The 19,056-nt window shown below is 38.1% G+C and overlaps 1 protein-coding gene across 8 annotated transcripts in view; it reads left to right on the top strand.

Moving 5' to 3' along the window:
* The window catches only part of MIPOL1 (mirror-image polydactyly 1), a 357,774-nt gene that overhangs the window by 71,372 nt on the left and 267,346 nt on the right, over positions 1–19,056 (top strand). For 6 of the 8 annotated variants that reach the window (XM_025201449.1, XM_025201452.1, XM_025201472.1 and 3 more), the window contains one exon: positions 1,561–1,640. The exons of the other annotated variants lie outside the window; for them this stretch is intronic. In XM_025201449.1, coding sequence (XP_025057234.1) covers positions 1,561–1,640 — 80 coding nt within the window. The remainder of the gene's footprint in view (positions 1–1,560; positions 1,641–19,056) is intronic. 8 annotated transcript variants of the gene reach the window in all.

Raw genomic sequence — 19,056 nt, 5'->3', positions numbered from 1 at the left:
TTTTCATTGACTGAAACATTTCTTTGATATTAATAACCTTCTATATTTTCAGCTAATCCAAAAGTAAATGAGGAACTTAGAAACTAAGATTGCCAACTCCAAATCAACACAGTTACACAAAATTGAAAAAGAAGCAGCTTACAGCTTCATTTGAGGACTTTTGTAAGGAACTTCATGCTGTAGATATGAGATAAAGCTATCATTTAAAAACAATTACTAAGAAGCAAGCACATCAAATAAACAGTTGTGCTGCTTTCACCATATGCGCTTACACTTCAGACAATTAGGAGCTAGAAATAAATGTAATTCCTGAATGCTTACTGTGACTATTAGTCTGAATAAATCTTGTTGCTGTCCTAAAGAATATTTTTTATTATCTCGAAGTTAAAATTGAGCCCCTGTAGCATTTTATTTTTTTTAAAAACCTAACAAAACTCTTTCTTTTGCTGCTTAGTTGAATATTGAAACACTTGTATGTTGATATAATATAGTAGACTTTTACATCTTCACTTTTAAGAGATACATTTTTACACTACATCAGATTTATCAGCTGAAATGGTAATTCTTTATGCATTTTCATTGGCTCAAACATTACCTTTTCAAACGGCTTTTTTAAGATAAATAGTATATTTGTTCTATTTTACATTTACTACTTGCATGTTCCTCTAACACGTGTACTGTGGAGTGAAAAATTGCTATTTGTATACTGTGTTTAATAGATGGTAGAATAAATATTATAATAGATAAAACCTTTATTTCTTTGGATTTCCATAAACTGCTTGGTATCATGGAATTTTTTACACTTCTCATTATATAAAACAAGAACTTTTTTTCTTGCTTCATTTTTATTTATTAAGTATAATCTTATATTTGACCTAGACTTTTTATTATATGCCTAATTTACAGGCTATTTAGGGTTTTTAATATCTTAGGTGGTGTTAATATTGTGACCAAAAATGTAATTTTATATAACAGTATATACATTATGGGCCAATACATAAGAATTACAGGCTTTTTTTATTTTTGGAGATAGGAGCATTTTGCTTCAAAAGTTTGGTTTCCACCCACCCCTTCTAAACATAGATGTTAAAATTTGAAAATGGGCTGTTCTGTTTGTGTATTTGCCTATGAAATTCAGGTATACATACTCATGCTGATAAAGGTAATACTGGAAGCACTTACTAAACAAGTAAAGCTTGCTACACTGACTAGTCTTTTAAAGGGACTATTTATTGTAGTTTGTGCTTTGCTCAGTAACATGTATTTGCAAGATCAAGCTCTACAACAAGAAGGCAAACTAATAAATTCTTCAGCAAAAGCATTGAATGCAACAGAAAACTGAATAAACCATTATATAAACTAAACGTGTGCAGAGAGAGAAATCTCTTACTCAGGAACATAATTTAGCATTAACTGTTAAAATACACAGAGTTTATTGTACTACTATAAATATTTTTAAAATCATTTGTCTTGTAAATTCTCTGTCAAATAAAGGCAAGGTATAGGTGTGTTCTAATATATTGTTTCAAGTTTATTTATCTAGAGTTGGCTTTATTTTAGCTCTGAAATCTTGGAGCAAAACTCAGAGTTCGTGCCAGATCAAACAAGTTCAGAAGTACAAATGGAGGACTGGTCAAAAGGTAAGGACTTTTAAGGTATTAATACGTAACCTCAGGTGTTATGCCAGTGCTAGGTACTGACTGGAATATATTTGTTTTTGCTGATATAATAGTGACTTTTTAAAATAATTTTGTGCCAGCTCTAGAGAACATTTTTGGGTGAAAGATGACCAGCTGCAAGCTTCTTTCTTTTAAAAGAGAACTTTCTGAAACTTCCATGAAAATGGGGAGGGGAGTGTAAATCTTCTACCCATTTAGTTTCTCTGGGTTTTATAACATTAAGGAATCTCACTTAAATTCTCACCATTACTTTCTAAGGGCCTTGTTACACGTTAATCTTAGTCAGCTCCTGGAGCTTTTAACCCGTGGATTGTCCATACGTTAACACCTGAAACTAGTTTTAAGCACTCTTTAGGTGGTTTAGAGCTGCAGCACTCCCAGCCTAGGTTTCTCTCTCACCTGTGTTACCCAGCTCATGTTACACTAATGTGCAGCCTCTCTAGGCTACATGCTAGTATAAACACCCCACCCACCACCCCTCCCCACTGGCTCAGATTGGGCTCCCTGCCCTCTCTTGCCTTCCCCAGCATCCCAGATCCCTGCTCACTGCCCCCCTGCTTCCCCCTCCCTGCTTACATGTGGCTCCCCATGTTGTCTGTCGCAGGGGAGCAGGCAAGGGACTCATCCCTATATGTGTCCCTAAGATAGACAGCACGGGAAGCCACAAGTAAGTTGGGGGTGGGAGGCAGTGAGTGGGCATCTGGGTGCTGAGGAGGGTGTGGGGAACTCTGAGGGGTAGGAAGGCAGCCCCAGGGGCAGGAGGAACCAGGGAAGCCCCAGAGACGAGGGGGAAGCCTGGAATGATGGAGGGGAGGAGGGGCAGTTCTTACCTCTCAGTCCTCCAGGCCCCTGCTAGCCTGAATGTGTTTCTGCTCCAGACTTGAGCTAGCGGTAATGCTGATCAACTTTTGAGCAGCTCACAATGTAATGCAGGGGTGGGCAATTATTTTGGGCAGAGGGCCGCATACTGAGTTTCGAAAAACCATCAAGGGCCGCATGACAGGGAGCCCAGGGCAGATTAATATTAATTTTCTAAATTTTTTAGGGGCTCCACAGGCCAGATACAATGGCCTGGTGGGCTGCGTCCAGCCCCTGGGTCTCATTTTGCCCACCCCTGGTGTAATGTGTAACAAGTCCCTAAGATTGCTCTTTGCTCTCTCTTTCTGTCTCTCTCAAGTCCATTTTGAAGTAAGCCACTTTTTCCAACTACTGAAGCTGTCATTTGTGGTGTGAAATGAAACCTTGTCTGTTAAGGTAACTAAGACATAATTTAATATTATTTCAGTTTAAGTAACAACATAGAATTTGGTGCAACTCAAGGGACTTTTACTAGATCAAGGGACTTTTACTTTCTTGATCATGATAGAGAATGATCATCTTGCTTTTAAATGAACCAAAGGGAATTCATGGGCATGCCTTAGTTGCAGCATACACAATTCTACAATAAATGAGCATTTTGTGAAGAGAAACACCTGGGGGTTGAAAATAGTAGTGGTGACTGTTGTAACTAAATGTATCTGTAGTGTATATTTATTAGAATACTAGAAAAAGTATGTATGTGTATACATAAAATACATATACAAATGTACATTTTTTTTAGTATTCTAATATATATGGATATATGTATACATGCACACCCACTGTGTGTGTTTGTGTGTGTGTGTGTGTGTGCACAATATAAAATATGGGTGTGGAGAAGGACTTGGGGGTTACAGTGGGCTGCCAACAGCATGCTCTTTTTGCAAAAAAAAAAGAAAGAAAGAAAGCAACAGCATACTGGTTTAAGAGGAGCCTCTTAAAAAACTGGGGAAGTGTTTCTTTTGCTCCATTTGGTACCAGTGAGACCTCATCTAGAGTACTGTGTCCAGTATTAGACCCCACACTTCAAGAAGGATGTAGACAGCTTGGAAAGAGTCCATCCGAGCAGCAAAAAATTATTAGAAGTGTGGGAAAATATGACTTGTGTGGAAGGGTAGAAAAAGCTAGGGTTATTTAGCATGAAAAAAAGAAGGATGAGGGGGAATTAAATAATAGCCTTCAAATACCTGAACAGTCATTGATAAAGGGGGTGGTAATCAGACATTTCCCTGTGACCATAGTGGACAGAACTAGTAGAAATGGCCTCAAGCTGCAGCAGAGGCAGGTCCATAGGGGTGCAGTGGTATGGTCATAACCTCTTTTCAGAGCATACCAAGAGGCCAACAGCCAGGGATTTTAGGTCCCTACATCAGGTAGGAATTCCTGCCTGTTCCTTTCCATGATCAGGAGAGGTATGTTATATCACATCCCCTCTCTTCCTCTTTTCTAGCCTCCCACTTTTCCAGTCCCCCAACCACTGCTACCACTGTCCTCAGCTGTTCTGGGGCAGGAGAAACTTTAGAGCCACTCCTATCCTACTCTAGCCAGGCTGCTCTGGGATCCAAACTCAGCCAGGGACAGCAGCTGTGACAGTAGTGGCAAGTGGATGCCTCCCTCACTGAGCCTGTCCCCAAGCTAATAAAGAATGCTTGGGGACTTAGAGGGATCAGGCAGGTAGGAGGAACCTGTCCACTGCCCCCAGATGTACCTAGTTTCCCATGCAGGCTGGGAAGAGCAGCTCTGGAGCTCTCCATGCCTTTGGGTCAGCTGGGGACAGTGGCAGTGGTGGACAGGAGTGGAAGGAATAGTAGGGGAGAGGAAAGGATGTGCTGACCATAGGCAGAGGGAGAAAACATTATTTGGGGGTGCTGAGTTAAACTTAAAAGATACTTCTACTGTGCCACTACACAGACACCACCCAGCAGATAAGTGTGTGGTGGGGGGGAGGGGAGTGGGGAAAGGAAGGGGAGTAGGAGGGGGCAGATTGAGCGAGCTGAGCCACACCACACCACGCCACGCTATGCCATGCCATGTGCTTCCTGTCATTGAGTGGGCAGGGGATGTGGTGCAGCCAGTGTGTGGCTCCCAGAGCAATGACAGTGGGGCACAGAGTCCCAACATGCAGCAGCAGCTCACCTCCTCTCTGCCCTGTGCACAAATCTGGGGGGCACATGGCCCCCATGCCTTCCCCAGGTGTGCCCAGGGGCAGGAGCCCCCTCCACAACCCTGGATGAGCCTCCCAGGGCTCCAACTGTCCCATGAACTGCCCTGGGGCCCCATTCACCCCAGCCCCTGCCCTACTCACTCCCTCACCATGGGAGCCTCAATCTGCCCCACACATGTCCCTTCCCCCCATGCACTTACCTGCTGGGCACTTCTCCACATGATAATGGGCTGTGTTCCTGGCTGCCACCTGCAGCAGGCTGTGCCTGCCTGTTTGTCTGTGTGCGCCTCTCCCCCTCCCCCACTGCAGCTGCCCGGAGCCCATGCCCAGGCTGCCCTGTGGCCCTCTGCGCTGCCACTACTGCTCCATGTTTTGTGGGGCCTAAGACCTGTTAGCCCTGGCCTTCCACTGCCTATAGTGCTGATGAACATGGACAGGAAGGCAGGAGGTGTGGAGAGTGGAGGCGGGGTTCTTACCTACTTTGAGGACTTTAGAAAAGTTCCCAGCTGCTGCTCCTGGGAGTGGGAGTGCAGCCACCCCTGTAATACTAGTTACTGTTTCTACATCCTCTCCCCCACCCCCCAGTCCCTTTTACGAAGTCCTATATCTGCCTGTGAGCAGAGAAAATTTAGGCTGGAGATTAGGAAGAACTTTCTGACTATAAGAGTGGTCAAGCATGGGAACAGACTATCTAGAGAAGTTGTGGAATCTGCAGCCCTGGAAATTTCAAGAGAAGGTTAGACAGACACTTGCTGGGATGGCTTAATGAGAATGATCCTTATCTGATCAGGGGTCTCGACTAGATGACCCCATGAGGTCTCTTCTAGCCCTATTTTCCTATGATCCTAAGGGTTGAATTTTCTAAAGAAGCATCATACCCTTCGTAGAAAATGAGTGTCAGAAAGATGATGCATCATGAAGTGGCCCATGTAGAAAGGCAAGGACAGGCAAAGGAAGGCTGAAGCTCATAGGCAAATGGTGCTCTCTCATAATTTCCTACCATACTTCTATGCTCAGAGAGTCCGGCTTTACCCATAAAGATTTCTCCTATGAAAAAACTTGGTAGTACATAATGTATTTTTGTTTTCTGGATTTTTACTTTCCTATTTTTTCCAAATAGAATTAGTTTCAAGTATATCATAAAACGAACTTTGTTTGCAAAGCAGAGAAAGCATTCTTTATTGGGGAAGATGACTGTTATATACGTTGGCATGGAGAATTTTGTAGGTACGCAGTATGAAGAAAATTAGCATTAGACATCTTTTTAATATTCATATTGTGAATTCCTTGAAAAATATTTCTGAATCAAATATCTTTGAAAACAAAAGTGTTCTTAGTTTAGTAACTTAGTTGAAACTCGAATTCTCATCTTTCATTGTATTATATTGTACATTTTATATCACTTTTGGAAGTATTTAGTGTCTTTAGACCTTTAGGGGTCAGCATACCCTAAGAATGGTTCAAAAGGTTAACTGTTCCAAAATGGCCTAACAATGAATACCTTAAATGTTTGGTGTCTTTTAAATTTACAAAAAACGTTTTTACAAAAACAACTCTTTTACACCCCCCCCAGCTATTTAATAAATTCTGTTTATAAGCAGTTTCTGAGAACATTTTAAAAGTTATTTTCCATCCAAATGTTTATATATTTGTGGTCTTTATAAAACTTCATGCATTTTACATTGAGTGAATTAGGAAAGATGGAAGGCAGGCAAAGCATGGCAAAAAACTGAGCTTTAAGCACCAGTTGATGGATCACGTGGTTCCCATTTGCAGGAATAAAACACAGCATCCATTGGAAAGATTAGAAAAAGTGCTTACTATTAATACTGTTAATAGTTTATATGTTGCAGGTTGCTGAGGTCTGTTGCGCCCAAGACTTTGCTATCATATTAGTCTAAGTTAAACAATGTTATTTCACTGGACGCCTCCCTGAAACGTTATTCTGATACTTACAGTTCAGTTGCATTATGTTGGTATAATTCAGGTGGCCACCATTTTGGGTAAATGGAAGAAGGTTATCAGGGTAGGTACCTGATGAATTTTCTGGATGACCTTGTATATCCAAAATGACTAATAATGTTTTCCCTGAGAGTCTAAAGCTATTTTTGACCAATTAAGCTTTTAGTCGGACTTCTTAATCATTCATGGTATCTTTCCTTTCTGTGGTGTATACTGTGCTGCCTCCAGTTTTCCCCTGCTGTTGCTGCTTATAGGTTGCTTCAAGAATAACTCCCAATGATTGATTTTAGAACTGGTTTTACAGCAGTGCTAATAACACTGGTTAGGGAGAAGGTGGATAGCCAAAAAACTTAAGCAAATATTATTAAGCATGGCTGAGATTACATTCAGTTGAGTAAAAGAAACTCAGCCAACCAATGTGAATTAAAAACAACCCAAAAACCTCACAGTTATGACCTATGGAGAAATATCAGTTTTAACATTTAAGTGGTTAATTATGCAACTTACTAATGAACATGACAAAACAAAACATTTTAGAGAAATGTAAGATTGCTCTTTTCTATTTAAAGTTTGGAATTCAGTATTGTCTTTTGAAACCTCTTGACTGCTTATAGATGTCATCACATAGACCGAAGAGGCGATTCTGCCTTTGTTCATACATACTTGAAAGGGTTAAAAACTAGTTTGATAGGATTATTGTTTTGGAAAGTATAGTCTTTATCTTCACAGGACCTTGTTTTTAATGGGAGGACAGTGACTTCTTTCACATTTCCATCTAAGACTACTTGTGAGAATGGTTCAGGATCATTGGCAGCTAGCCAAGAGAGATTTTCTTTTCCAAATGAAATGCACAGATTCCAAGCTAGAAAACATAGGGCTACAGTCATTATAAAAAAACCCCCACAAACTTATTAATAAAAAATGCATATAATGTTTACATTGAAAATGTACCTGGATGCAGATCTGTTATCCTTTAGTTGCATAAATGTACAGCAAAGAACACAAAAAACAAAAATTAATAAAAGCAGATGGAGAAGCTTGAAAAAATATTAGGCTCTTAATATGCATATAAGCTTCCCAGGTCTAAACTTGCAGTTTCAATGTTCTAAGTCAAATCTCAAAAATAACTAGTAAAATTGAAGGGGCCTTGGAAATAAATTTGCGTCTGATTTAAAGGATGCTTTTACTACATGATAAGCTGTATGCGAAGGGATCAGGGTATATTCAGTTCTTAACTTTGAATTTTTGCTTTTTACCATTGTTCTGTCTTGAGTTTGTGAATTTTTTATACTTAGGTAAACAGGCCAACACACTTTCTTAAAATATAGAGATATTTTGACTGATTTAGTTGATTATAATCAACCAAAAAACTAGGCACATTCTTTCAATGCATCCGAAGTGAAAACATTGGCCATCATATTCACTGTGATTATAGCATCACTAACTTTTTAAAAGTTAGAAACTTAGTTTTTGGTTTTTGTGTTCCTTTTAAAATTGGCGAAGTAGTTCATTTTAAATATGAAATGTCTGCAAAGACTGTGAAGATTTTACTTGTATTTATTTTTATCTTCTTTTTTTTTTAGTTCAAGTTTATCTAATAATAAGATTTACTTTAAAGATGCTTTGGCTGCTCTTTGTTCATGACCTACAGCTTCTTTTGCCCCAAATAATTACATGGTGCCCATGCAGGTGCCCCATCACTGTACCATGCACCTACAACTCCCACTGTACATTCCAAGCTCACCCTGTGCTGCTGCACTGCCCTGCCTACTGTAGTGGGGACAGGACATGGAAGCTGAAGAAGGAGCCCAGAGACTTTGCAGCTGGACCAATGTGGGAAGCAGAGGCCAAGCAGAACCCTGGGGTTGCTGTTTAACTCCTTGTGGGCCACATGCATCCCATGGGTTGCCAGTTGGACAGCCCCGCTCTAGGACAATGATGAACACCTAAACCTTGGTTAGAACCTCCAGGTTTAAAATCTTAATAAAATTGGAGTATACTAGCAATAATTTATATTCATCTTATTGCTTGTTAATGGATTTATTGCAGAGTAAGTTAATAAACTAATGCTTACTGTAAAGACTTGGAGTCAAATTCTAGTTCAGTAGCAGTGAAAATGAATACATTAGTTCATCTTATCCCTAGAATACCTTTTCATTTGTATAAAATTCTGCACGCATTGCATAATAATCATGGGCCTGTTATGAACTAACAAAGTTGTGATGATTTAGATTCCATTAGTGCAGCTGTGTGTGAAGGTTTACTTAGGGTTTCCTTTATGTTGCTCTGGCTGTAGCCAGTTGTCATCTTCATGAATTTCTCTGTCTCCGCTCTAGAAAGCTAGAAAAGAGGGGAGGATATGTAGGTCAGATTATCAGAATTGAATATGTGTACTTCCCCAGATACACTTGCATGTGTTTATTTTATTTATGTAACTGCCTGATGTTTGTGTACATCTGCTGTGGGCATGCGCATAGTAATGTTTATTTTGGCATATGTGTAGGTTAGATAAGTATATAGAGTTTATATTCAAAGATATGGAGTTTTTTTATGTAATATACTGAAAAAATATTAATCAGGGGAAAGCTCTTCAGAAGTGAATGCAATAAATGCATAATATATGCCATAAAATAATTCCATTGGTTATCAACAGTGTCATAAAAATAATTCCATTGGTTATCAACAGTGTCAAATTCATTGTGATCTGTCTATACACTTAGGAATCTGGAACATAAACATGTAGGATAATTTAAATTAAGATGCTCACGAAGACCTTTTTGTTATGTTTTGTTTCTTTGACTGCAACCAAATATTCCTGCTTCCCAGTGCTCTTAAGGATATAGAGCACCTTAACAGGGAGAGAACCATTTTATTGTAGCACACTAATTTTTTTTTTTTTATGGTTTGTTTACACTTAATTCTGTTTAGAAGTAATGTGAAAATTCTTAGGTAATGCAACACTGAAAAAATATTAAACCATGGAAGAAAGTCTGTTCTGTTTTCTTATTTATACTACCCCATCATCATTAGTTATCAATAGAGTTTATTGTCCAACAAGCTGAATATGGGACTGAGAGCTAGGAACCCCATCTCTGTCACTAACTTGCTGAGCAGCCTTGGTCCTAAACTTTCTTTTTGTTTTCGCTCCCTCAAGTTGACAATACGAGACTCTGACCTGGCCAGGTACTTGTAGAGACTTGGTGGTTAGTCTGTCCTGTAGGAGGTAGTAGGCCTCTGGATCAGTTAGTCAGGGCTGTCTAACTTTAAAGTGTGGCTGGGGGGCCACACACCCTATGGCAGGGGTGGGCAAAATACGACCCACGGGCTGGTTCCAGCTTGCCAGCCCATTCTATCCAGCCCACGGGGCCTTTACAAATTTTAGAAAATTAATTTATATCTGCCCATGGCTGCCTGTCAAAGATGACAGGTGACCAGCAGCAGCAGGACCCAGCAGGAGCGGCTAAGATCTGGATCTGGAAGTGGTGATGGCTCCTACCCTGGGGGTCTTTAAGAGGAGGCTTGACATTTACCTGTATGAGGTCATTTGAGCCAGGTTTTCTCTCCTGCCCAGTCAGGGGGTTGGACTTGATGATCTACAAGGTCCCTTCTGACCCTGCTTCTATGAATCTATGAGCCTGTGGTTGAGCAACAAGGCTAGCCCTTGTTTTTCAGTTTTATTACGTGGAACTCTGGGAGCACAATTGCTCTGTGAATGCCCCAATCAGGTACAGAAGGGATGTACATTGTCTTGAAAATACAGGGGCTGCTGTAGGAAACTGGGATATAGCTAGGGGACACATTCTAAAATGACTAGATAGCAGGTTTAAATCTAGCAAAAGGAAATTCTTTTTCATGCAGTGTGCAATTAACTTGTGAAACTCATTGCCACAGGATTTTGTGGTGGCTAATAATCTAATCCAGTTCAAAAAAGAATTGGATAATTCATGGAGGAAATGTTGATCTGTAGGTATGAAACAAGGCAGATAGGGGTGAAGTCTTTGAAACAGAACTTCCTGTTAACCCTCAGAAAGATTCTATGAACCACCAGGGATTCAAAGATTCAGTCCTGCCAAAATGAAATCACAAGCATAAAGATACAAAAATTTTAATAGCAAATTCGGTAATCAAATACAGAAAAGATATAAATGACTTAAACAGTCATAACAAGTAAATGTTTACAATTGATAAAAACATATATATATTTAAAGAAATAACAATCTTGTTAACATTTGAGAGAATTTAAAACTCATTTCTCTAAGTCCTAAAGTCTCAAAAAGCCTCTAACAGGTGGTTATCCTGTTAGGGAAAGGGACTTCTCACTTAAGTTTCAAATTAAGTTTTAAAAGAGCGCTTATCTTAGTTCATCTGCAGATTGATTATTCAGCAAGAACCATAGTCCAGGATTGAAGAGCAAAGATTCATTCTGAGATTAAAACAATTTTATACTCTGTTGTCTAATTCCAATATCAAAAAAAATGATAAAGAATTTATAAAAGCACTTCTAATTGGCCCCAATTAATATCCATATGCTTATTTTTACTACATATCTGAGCTATATTTTGTCTAAAATTAGCCTTGCCATGCAACACACTACTAAATACACTCTAGTTAAACTTTAGCCTACTTTTCCATTCCATCCTTCTTGAATTTTCTAAAATAGTTCACATCTTGTGAAGTCATCTGGCCTGATAATTTCCTTCACCTTTTCTTCTCTTACCCAAACTTTGGTCAAGCAAATGCTGTAGCATATCACCAGTAAGCAGCCGAGGGCCTATTATAGTCCACATTTTAAAGCCCCTGAATGCTAGAAGCTCCAGTGGGAGAGGAGCAGGGGATAGAAAATCCTGGACATCCTACCCCTGCACCTTCCCGTTTTGCCCTCCCTCTGATCATCCACTCTTTGCCACTGTGTAAGACATGATGCTGGACCCAATAAATGGCAGTTCTGAAGCTCTTTATTCCCAAAACCACAACAGGGACACATTGGAACTGCATTCAGCATGTTTGAGTCTGTTTTTCAGGTGTGGCAGTAAGAGAAACAGAAATGTAATTCCTCCTTTCTCTTCTAGGGAAGGGATAACTGCTACTACTCGGCCTAGAGGCCACCTGAAAGGCAACATAGAGGGAGTAGGATACACAGCACAGAGTGGGAGGTAGAATGGAAATGTTTTGGAAGAGATGTATGACAACATGTAGTACAGGAAAAGAGGTTTATATCAATTAGGCAACAGGTCAGAGCCAAGAGAGGAGGAAAACAAAAAATTGCAGGTTGAAAAATGTGGAACAGGATACCTCAAAGAATGCTAGGAAGAAAGGAGGCAGCTGATGGTGGAAAGATTGAGGATAAAGGTGAGGTGTGTTATTTTTTTGCATGGGGAAGATTGTTTTCTGTTTCCTTTGCTATTTTCTAGGCATGCAAATAAGCCATGGTGGCTAAGATAGATGCAGCTATCTGATCTTCTCTCCAACTGGAACCTCCCTACCAGCTTTATAAAACTGCTTGCTTCTCCCTCTCACACACTTCCCCTACCCCTTCATTTTGAATAGGTGGTCTTGAACATGTTGCATGCGTGTTTATTCCCCCCTAACTTCTCCCTTCCAAATGCAAAATTAAGTCCTGGAACACTTGCTTAACTCATATTCTTCTACCATGCATTGAAAACTTACTGTTTTCTGTGCCAAATATATAAAGAGAATGCAGTCCTTGCAAATGCATCATTTAAAGTGAAATATTTTGAAATTTGCGGTACAGTTAACTTTAAAAAGCCTTGAACCTACTTTTACAGTATTGGCAGTTATTACCACAGCGGTCATACACTGTGCCTCAGAATCTGCTTTAGAAGAACTGGCATGGGTACAACAAGAATATAGTTGTTTCCTTCTTTAGAAACCTTCATTCCTAGTATTTTAATATCAACTAGTATGAAGCTTAAGTCCAGAACAGACCTGCATTAGCACAGGTAAGATGAGCAAAGACATTACAAAAAATTTCATTAAAAAAGCAGGCCTTGTTCTCTGGGGAGTTCATTGGAGACTATCATCAGAGACTTCACCTGCGTCTTTAATAGACCATTTGTTCTGAATGATTTTTATTGGCATTTTATTGCCAAAAGTGACCTTTCTTTTTTCATGGTGGACACCTAATATCAGAATAAATCTTTAAAGAAAAATCTTTTTAAAGAGGAATTTGCTTTTTTCTTCATGGTTCTTGTTTAGAATGTTAAATACAGTAGAACATTACTGATCCAAATATGGTGGGGGATGTTGAATACATTTAGATAAAAAGAGAAATTTTGGTATAATTAATGGATGACAGGGAGTGTGTGACCCTGTTTTAGATCAAAGAGAATATTGGATAATTAAGATTTAGATATCTAAGGTGGTCATTTGTAAAATGTGATGGTCTATCATCACAATAACAAAAGAAAAATGAGATAGGAGGGTTTACTTTATTCTATTTGTTTTGAGTTGTTTTAGAAAACATAAATACTAGTGAGCTTGAATACAACTCTAGCAGATGCTGTGTTTGGAAATTATGTAATAACTCCATATAGGCTGTAATGATATCCTGAAACCCTGTATTTAAACTAACCTGAATTACAATGAGAGATAAACAGAATATTTACCCATCCCTTATGAGCTGCTGCTGATATGTAAATTTATTCTTCTACTTTGCACAAATATACTTTTGAGCTACTGCTTAAACACTTCAAGGTCCTTAGCCAAACAGTTTTAATGATGCCTCCAATATTATGAAAGTGTGACATTTGATGAATGCCTTGTATAGTTGTGATATCAGGGAACGTGTAAACAAAAAACTCACATCAAGTCATCGTGCAACACCTAGATAATTTATAATTTTACTGTTTATATCCATCTTGACATTTTTTATCTGCCAAAGGCAGGTTTCATTTGGAATCTTAATCTGAGATTTATTTGGTGGATCTGGAAATCATAGCTAGAGTTCCCACAGGAAATGGTCCATCTACCAACAGATTAAATGGCAGTCCTGCAGTTGTTAAGGGAGCTCTGCATTTAACACACATGCATACTCATTCACTCAGCGCTGTGGAGAAAAATTAAAGTAGTAACCCAGGTTTAGGAACAATGTAGCTAAAAAGTCCCATATTTGCTGAATGACAAAGGGTTATATAGCAGCATTTCATTTTATTATTCGTGCTTGAATTTCTTGTTTGCTTTGTTGAGTCTGCTGACGAATACTAATAAATGCCTGCAACAATCCAGACGAGAGATGCCTGGCAACAAAGCTATGCGGTGGACCTCCCTGATCTTCTCCAGTTCACAACCTGACCTTTTGAAAAATTGGCTGGGCTAAGCTGCAGAATTTGGGTGTAATGGTTATTGTTAACTCCAGCTTTAGGATTTATTAATTTGTGTGATCAAGACTTACCTATACTTCAAAGTTTCAAAAGACCAAACACAATCATCCATCCATTAGAACTAACATTGTGTTTCAGTGAATCCCACTTAGTATCTGACTAGCGATTCTGCTATTTTGATGTGTTCAGAATCTAAAAATGCTTTTAAAGTAAAAAAACAGTTCAATGAAAATCTGGTTTCTTTTTGAGAGCTAAATTTTTAAAATAACAGAATGTAAATTAATTGCAAATTTAGAATGGAATGCCAAAGGAAATGTATGATATTTACACATTAATAAATGCATCATGATTAACCAAAGTGAATACTAAAATAATTATTAACCACCTATTTTAAAGCGTTATCAAAATTTCATTATCCTGTAAATATTTAAGTCTGTGATTTTTACTTCGGCCTTTTTGGATGCTAAAGAAAATAGCAAAAAGCTAATAATAGGGGAGCATAATTATTAAAACAATCACTGTCCTTGGAGAATAGTAAAAATTGCCTTTCTGCCAGAATAACTCCAACTGTTCTTAATCTCTCTCAATTTCTTTCTTTCTAAAGGATGTTGCCAGGGCTCCAAACAAGTACAGGTGAAATAAAGAAGCATTCACAGTAACACAAATGTCCCCCTTTAAATTGCTTACAGAATGAATTCAGTGTTCTCTTTAGTTTCCATCAAGGCCTGAAGAGATGAACCATTACACTTAATGAGTTTATCTGTATTCTAGCAGACACTGAAGGATTGCTGACTTTTAAAAATAAAATATGTTTACATGTTCTGTGTCTGTAGGATATGTAGTAAAATTACACATTATTTCAGAATAAAACTACTGTTTTTACTTTGCAAATGTTTAGCAAGGAACTTTCTTGCTTATTTCCTGTAACAAGATTCTGCCCATTTTATCACCATTTGGATTCCTAAAATTTAAAGCAAACAGAAAACTCCCAGCTCTCAAACTAAAGTACTTTTATTAATATAACTGTTTTTAAAACAGATTCATATTCTAAAAATGATTTATAAGAATGACAGTTTTAGTTTAAGGGAGAGGACAGTTTCACTTTTACATATACTACTAAAATTACAAGAAATTTGTAAATATGCCTTGGATTCTTTTTTTGTGTGTGCGCATGTGCTCATATTGCAGTCTGGCACCTGAATGAAAGCTATGGCCATACTGGGGTTTGGAAGAATACCAATATAATTATTTGAATTTCCTCTTTACCCTTTGATAGGGTAAACATTATTTTACTGTTCGCTGTTAAATAAGATCACCATTCTTTGACTTCATGTGTAAATGGCTTTGAAGTATGACTTGTACTCATACGGTCCAATGTTGTCATCCCAATTAAACTAATAAGAGAGGAAAATAGAAATCTAGTGCAAGAGTGTGTCCCCACATGGCAGCAGAATAAAAGGGGGCACGGCTGAACTTCATTCAGTAATGAGCCATTTCTGCCTAATGGGTGAATTATTGGGCCGTGACTCAAGAGATTATTTCATTCTCTAACACCAGCTTGCTTAATTGACTTTGCATCAGCTACTTCACTGCCATGTGCCTCAGTTTCCCCACCTGTAAAATAATACATAATAAATTTGCACCTCTGAGATCAATTGATTAAAGGAGCCATAACGAGTCTAGGTATTAACATTTAATTAACCAACCCATAGGTCCTTGGGATTTTTTTTTTTTTTTTTAAAGAGAAGAAAAATTCTGCCTTGCATTGTAGTGGGAGATATTATTTAAGAGGACCTCTCCCATTCACCTCTTCCAGGTCTTTAAGGTCTCCTCTCCCAGCTGTGCATGAAGCAACTATCCTTAAAGAATGTTGTCCATTCAGTCTTTTTAATTGGATGGCAATTAGGTTCTGCTGGGATATTGGGGATATGTTGTATCTGCTTAGTGACTTCCCCCATGCAATTCCCAAGGAGCTGGCTGTCGTATATGGGATGTGATGATAATAATAATGAATAATATTTATCCATTTTACCTGGATAAGGAAGTGTCAATAAAATACAGTGTCCCAAAATAATAGCCTTCTTTTGCTAGACAAATGCCACATCTAAGTGCTCAATACTATAGCAATCAAGCTAAAATAGCATGGATCAGTTTATATAGGTAGTTAAGTCCCTCAAGATGAGGTAAAGCTGAGGGTTTTCTTTTGGAAGTAGGAAATTATTGATCCAATGGTCTGTAGTAAGTGCTTGAGCCAGATGTTATAACTTTGTCAAAGGGAAGTTGGAATTACCTCCATTATCTGTTTACACTGAATTTCTCAAATCTTAACCCAACATTGTCACAATTTTTGTTGGGCTAGATCATGAAGACTTGTTTGCAGACATGTAAAAGCACAACAGTAGTGGAAGAAAATGCATGTCAATTTAATGGAGAGGTTCAAAAGCACTTTTGCCTACGGTACTCTTAACTTCATGCATGTTGCATATGTGAAGGAACTAAATGGGAATAAGGGAGGAGAAAATGGTCTGGATAATGAATTATTGCAACTGGTCCAAAAAACAACCCTTCTCCATCCCAGTTTTGTGAGGCAGCAGAATCAAACTCCTTCCCTCCACTTCATTTTCTTGTATAAGTTCAAATAAACCCTTTTAATTTACCTTTTCCTCTCCCTCTCTCCAGCCAAAAGTGGGGTGAATAGTTTAGCGATCTCTCATAAATATTCTATTTGATAAAAGTTAGAGAGATTGTATTTGAATGTGTTAAAGGCTTATTTAAAACAAAACTGAATCACTTCTTTTTTATCATAGTTTTCATTTTTATTTGCTTGGGTGGGAAAGTATTTATTTGCTTCAAGTTGACATATTGTCTCTTCCATAAGATGTATTATGTCATAGAAATTAAGTCAAAGTGCATCAAACATTATTAATTTAAAATAACTCTTTAGCTTATTTTAGTGGAAATGGTTGAAGCTGCTTGAAGACAATGATGCTAGCTGTCTTTGTTATAATTAACATTTTTTGTTTCAATACACTTGTGCAGATACACTTAGCACATGGAAATTCTAAAACAGGACAATCTTGATTGTTACAGGATGGGATTTTAACAAGGAATATTTCGTCCTTGTTCATTATTTACTCTAGCATACTACAGTGAGTTTGGATTATTTTTCAAGTCAGCAATACAAGAACAAGAGTAATCAGTGACCCACACAAGAAAATTAGCGAAAGAGCTCTTGTAGTGATCCAGCAGTTACTACTGCAGTGTAGGAATAGATAGGGCAATATGTGACTCAAAATTAAATTTGATCTCCAGTTCATATAGAAATATATTGTGTGGCCCAAGGATAGGGAATAAATGCTTAGAAAACCTCTATAAGTGTTTATGATTTTCTTATTCCAATGGGAATTAATTATTTTCTAAATAAAAGAACATTCTGTTACGATGTTTGGAACTCAAAGATTACAGCTTTATGCTAACGCATGAAAATGATAATGCAAAACTAACTGGAAACAAACTGGATGAAATTAGATGGTTTAAAACAAGAAGGGGCAGGGGAAGGGGGGAGAAGCAAACAAAATAAAAATCAATGTATTTATCTTTCATTACTGTTACTATTCCTTTTTAATCATTAAGTTCTTATTGGAAGGAAAACCTGTTGTTTTTTTGTGAGTTTGGAGTTTTTTTGTGCCGGGGGGGAAGGTATATATGACTTTTACCCTGACAGTGTCCCTTTAACTCTTTGGCTTGTAGCCAGATAATTTTGTAATAAGTTTCATAAAAGGCTTATTGGTACATATCTCAGAATTGATACTGCTCTCTGCCTGTCTGCCTTCCTATTCTGCTTCCAAGCCCCATCCCTCTTGGCCATCTGTATCTGCAGCAGATCAATCTCCTATCCTACCTAACCGCTTGATGCTAATATATTTTCTGTGTGTGTGTGTGCATATGTTTGTGCATAAAGTCTCCCACAAATTTCCTGAAAAACCAAAGACTGATTAGCAGACTGCAGCAAGTAGTGCTGGGGGATCCCAAATGCATTTCCTATTTGAAGCCAAAATTTCTTCCCTTTCTCCTTATTATCTCTGTAGCTACAGGATTTCCCAGTGTTCTGCTTCCTCTGCTCTCACACTTCTGACCTCTCGATAATGAGGGCTGCAGTAATAGAAAGGATGACGATTGTAATTAATTTAGACTTATAGTGGCACCCAAAATGTGCTAGGTGTTTTCCAAACACAATCATGGTCCTTACCTCAGTATACAGTTAAAAAAGACAGATGAATAATAAAGGAAAGGGCTTCATAACATATAATGGGCTCATGTGATTTACATGGCTTTTTACTTTTACCACTCCCAAGGTAAATATATTAAATTTCCTTCCACCTTACCCTATTGCTTTAACTTTATACACACACACACACATCAATTCCCAGTCTTAATTCTAGTGTCTTCATATCTCTCCCTCCTAGCATTTGTCACCCCTCCCCCACCCCTCCATTATATGAATGAGCAAATCATTTGGGATAAATACATTAGATGACTGGCTGGTCAGTTTCTCACTTTTTAGTGAAATATTAATGTGGGAGAACCGAACTTTTTCTTTTTTATGTTGAAAATTAGTTGGTTAGTCCATGCGAGAAGAGTCGAGATCTATGGTGATGGCCTTGCTCAATGAAAATTCTTTAATTTTGGAAAAGATGGCATGATCCATCTACGGTCTGTGATGCTCTTTATGCAGCCTGATTATCTAAATACATATGTGTTTGTGCATCAGGACTGATTAATGCACACCTTGGAGTTCACAGGAGACATAAAGCAATATACTTACGGAATATATTGATCAGCCCTTCTGCTTGGTTATTTGATTTTATTGCTAAAATATCTTGTATGAGACCCAGAGCCTATTTTATCAGTTAGGGAGAAGATGGCAATGCTCTAGGGAGGAAATATTGCTACAGCTATCTAGTGAATAAAATGTTTCTGAAAAGATCATAAAATTCACTATACATATAGACTGGGTTTTGAAAGTTTTCCCCCCAAAGCATTCTGTGCTGTA

This window comes from Alligator sinensis, unplaced genomic scaffold, assembly GCF_000455745.1.
Source record: "Alligator sinensis unplaced genomic scaffold, ASM45574v1 scaffold280_1, whole genome shotgun sequence".
In the NCBI taxonomy this organism is placed as follows: Eukaryota; Metazoa; Chordata; order Crocodylia; family Alligatoridae; genus Alligator; species Alligator sinensis.
Note: the sequence above shows the minus strand (reverse complement) of the source record. Positions and strands in the feature narration are given on the sequence as shown.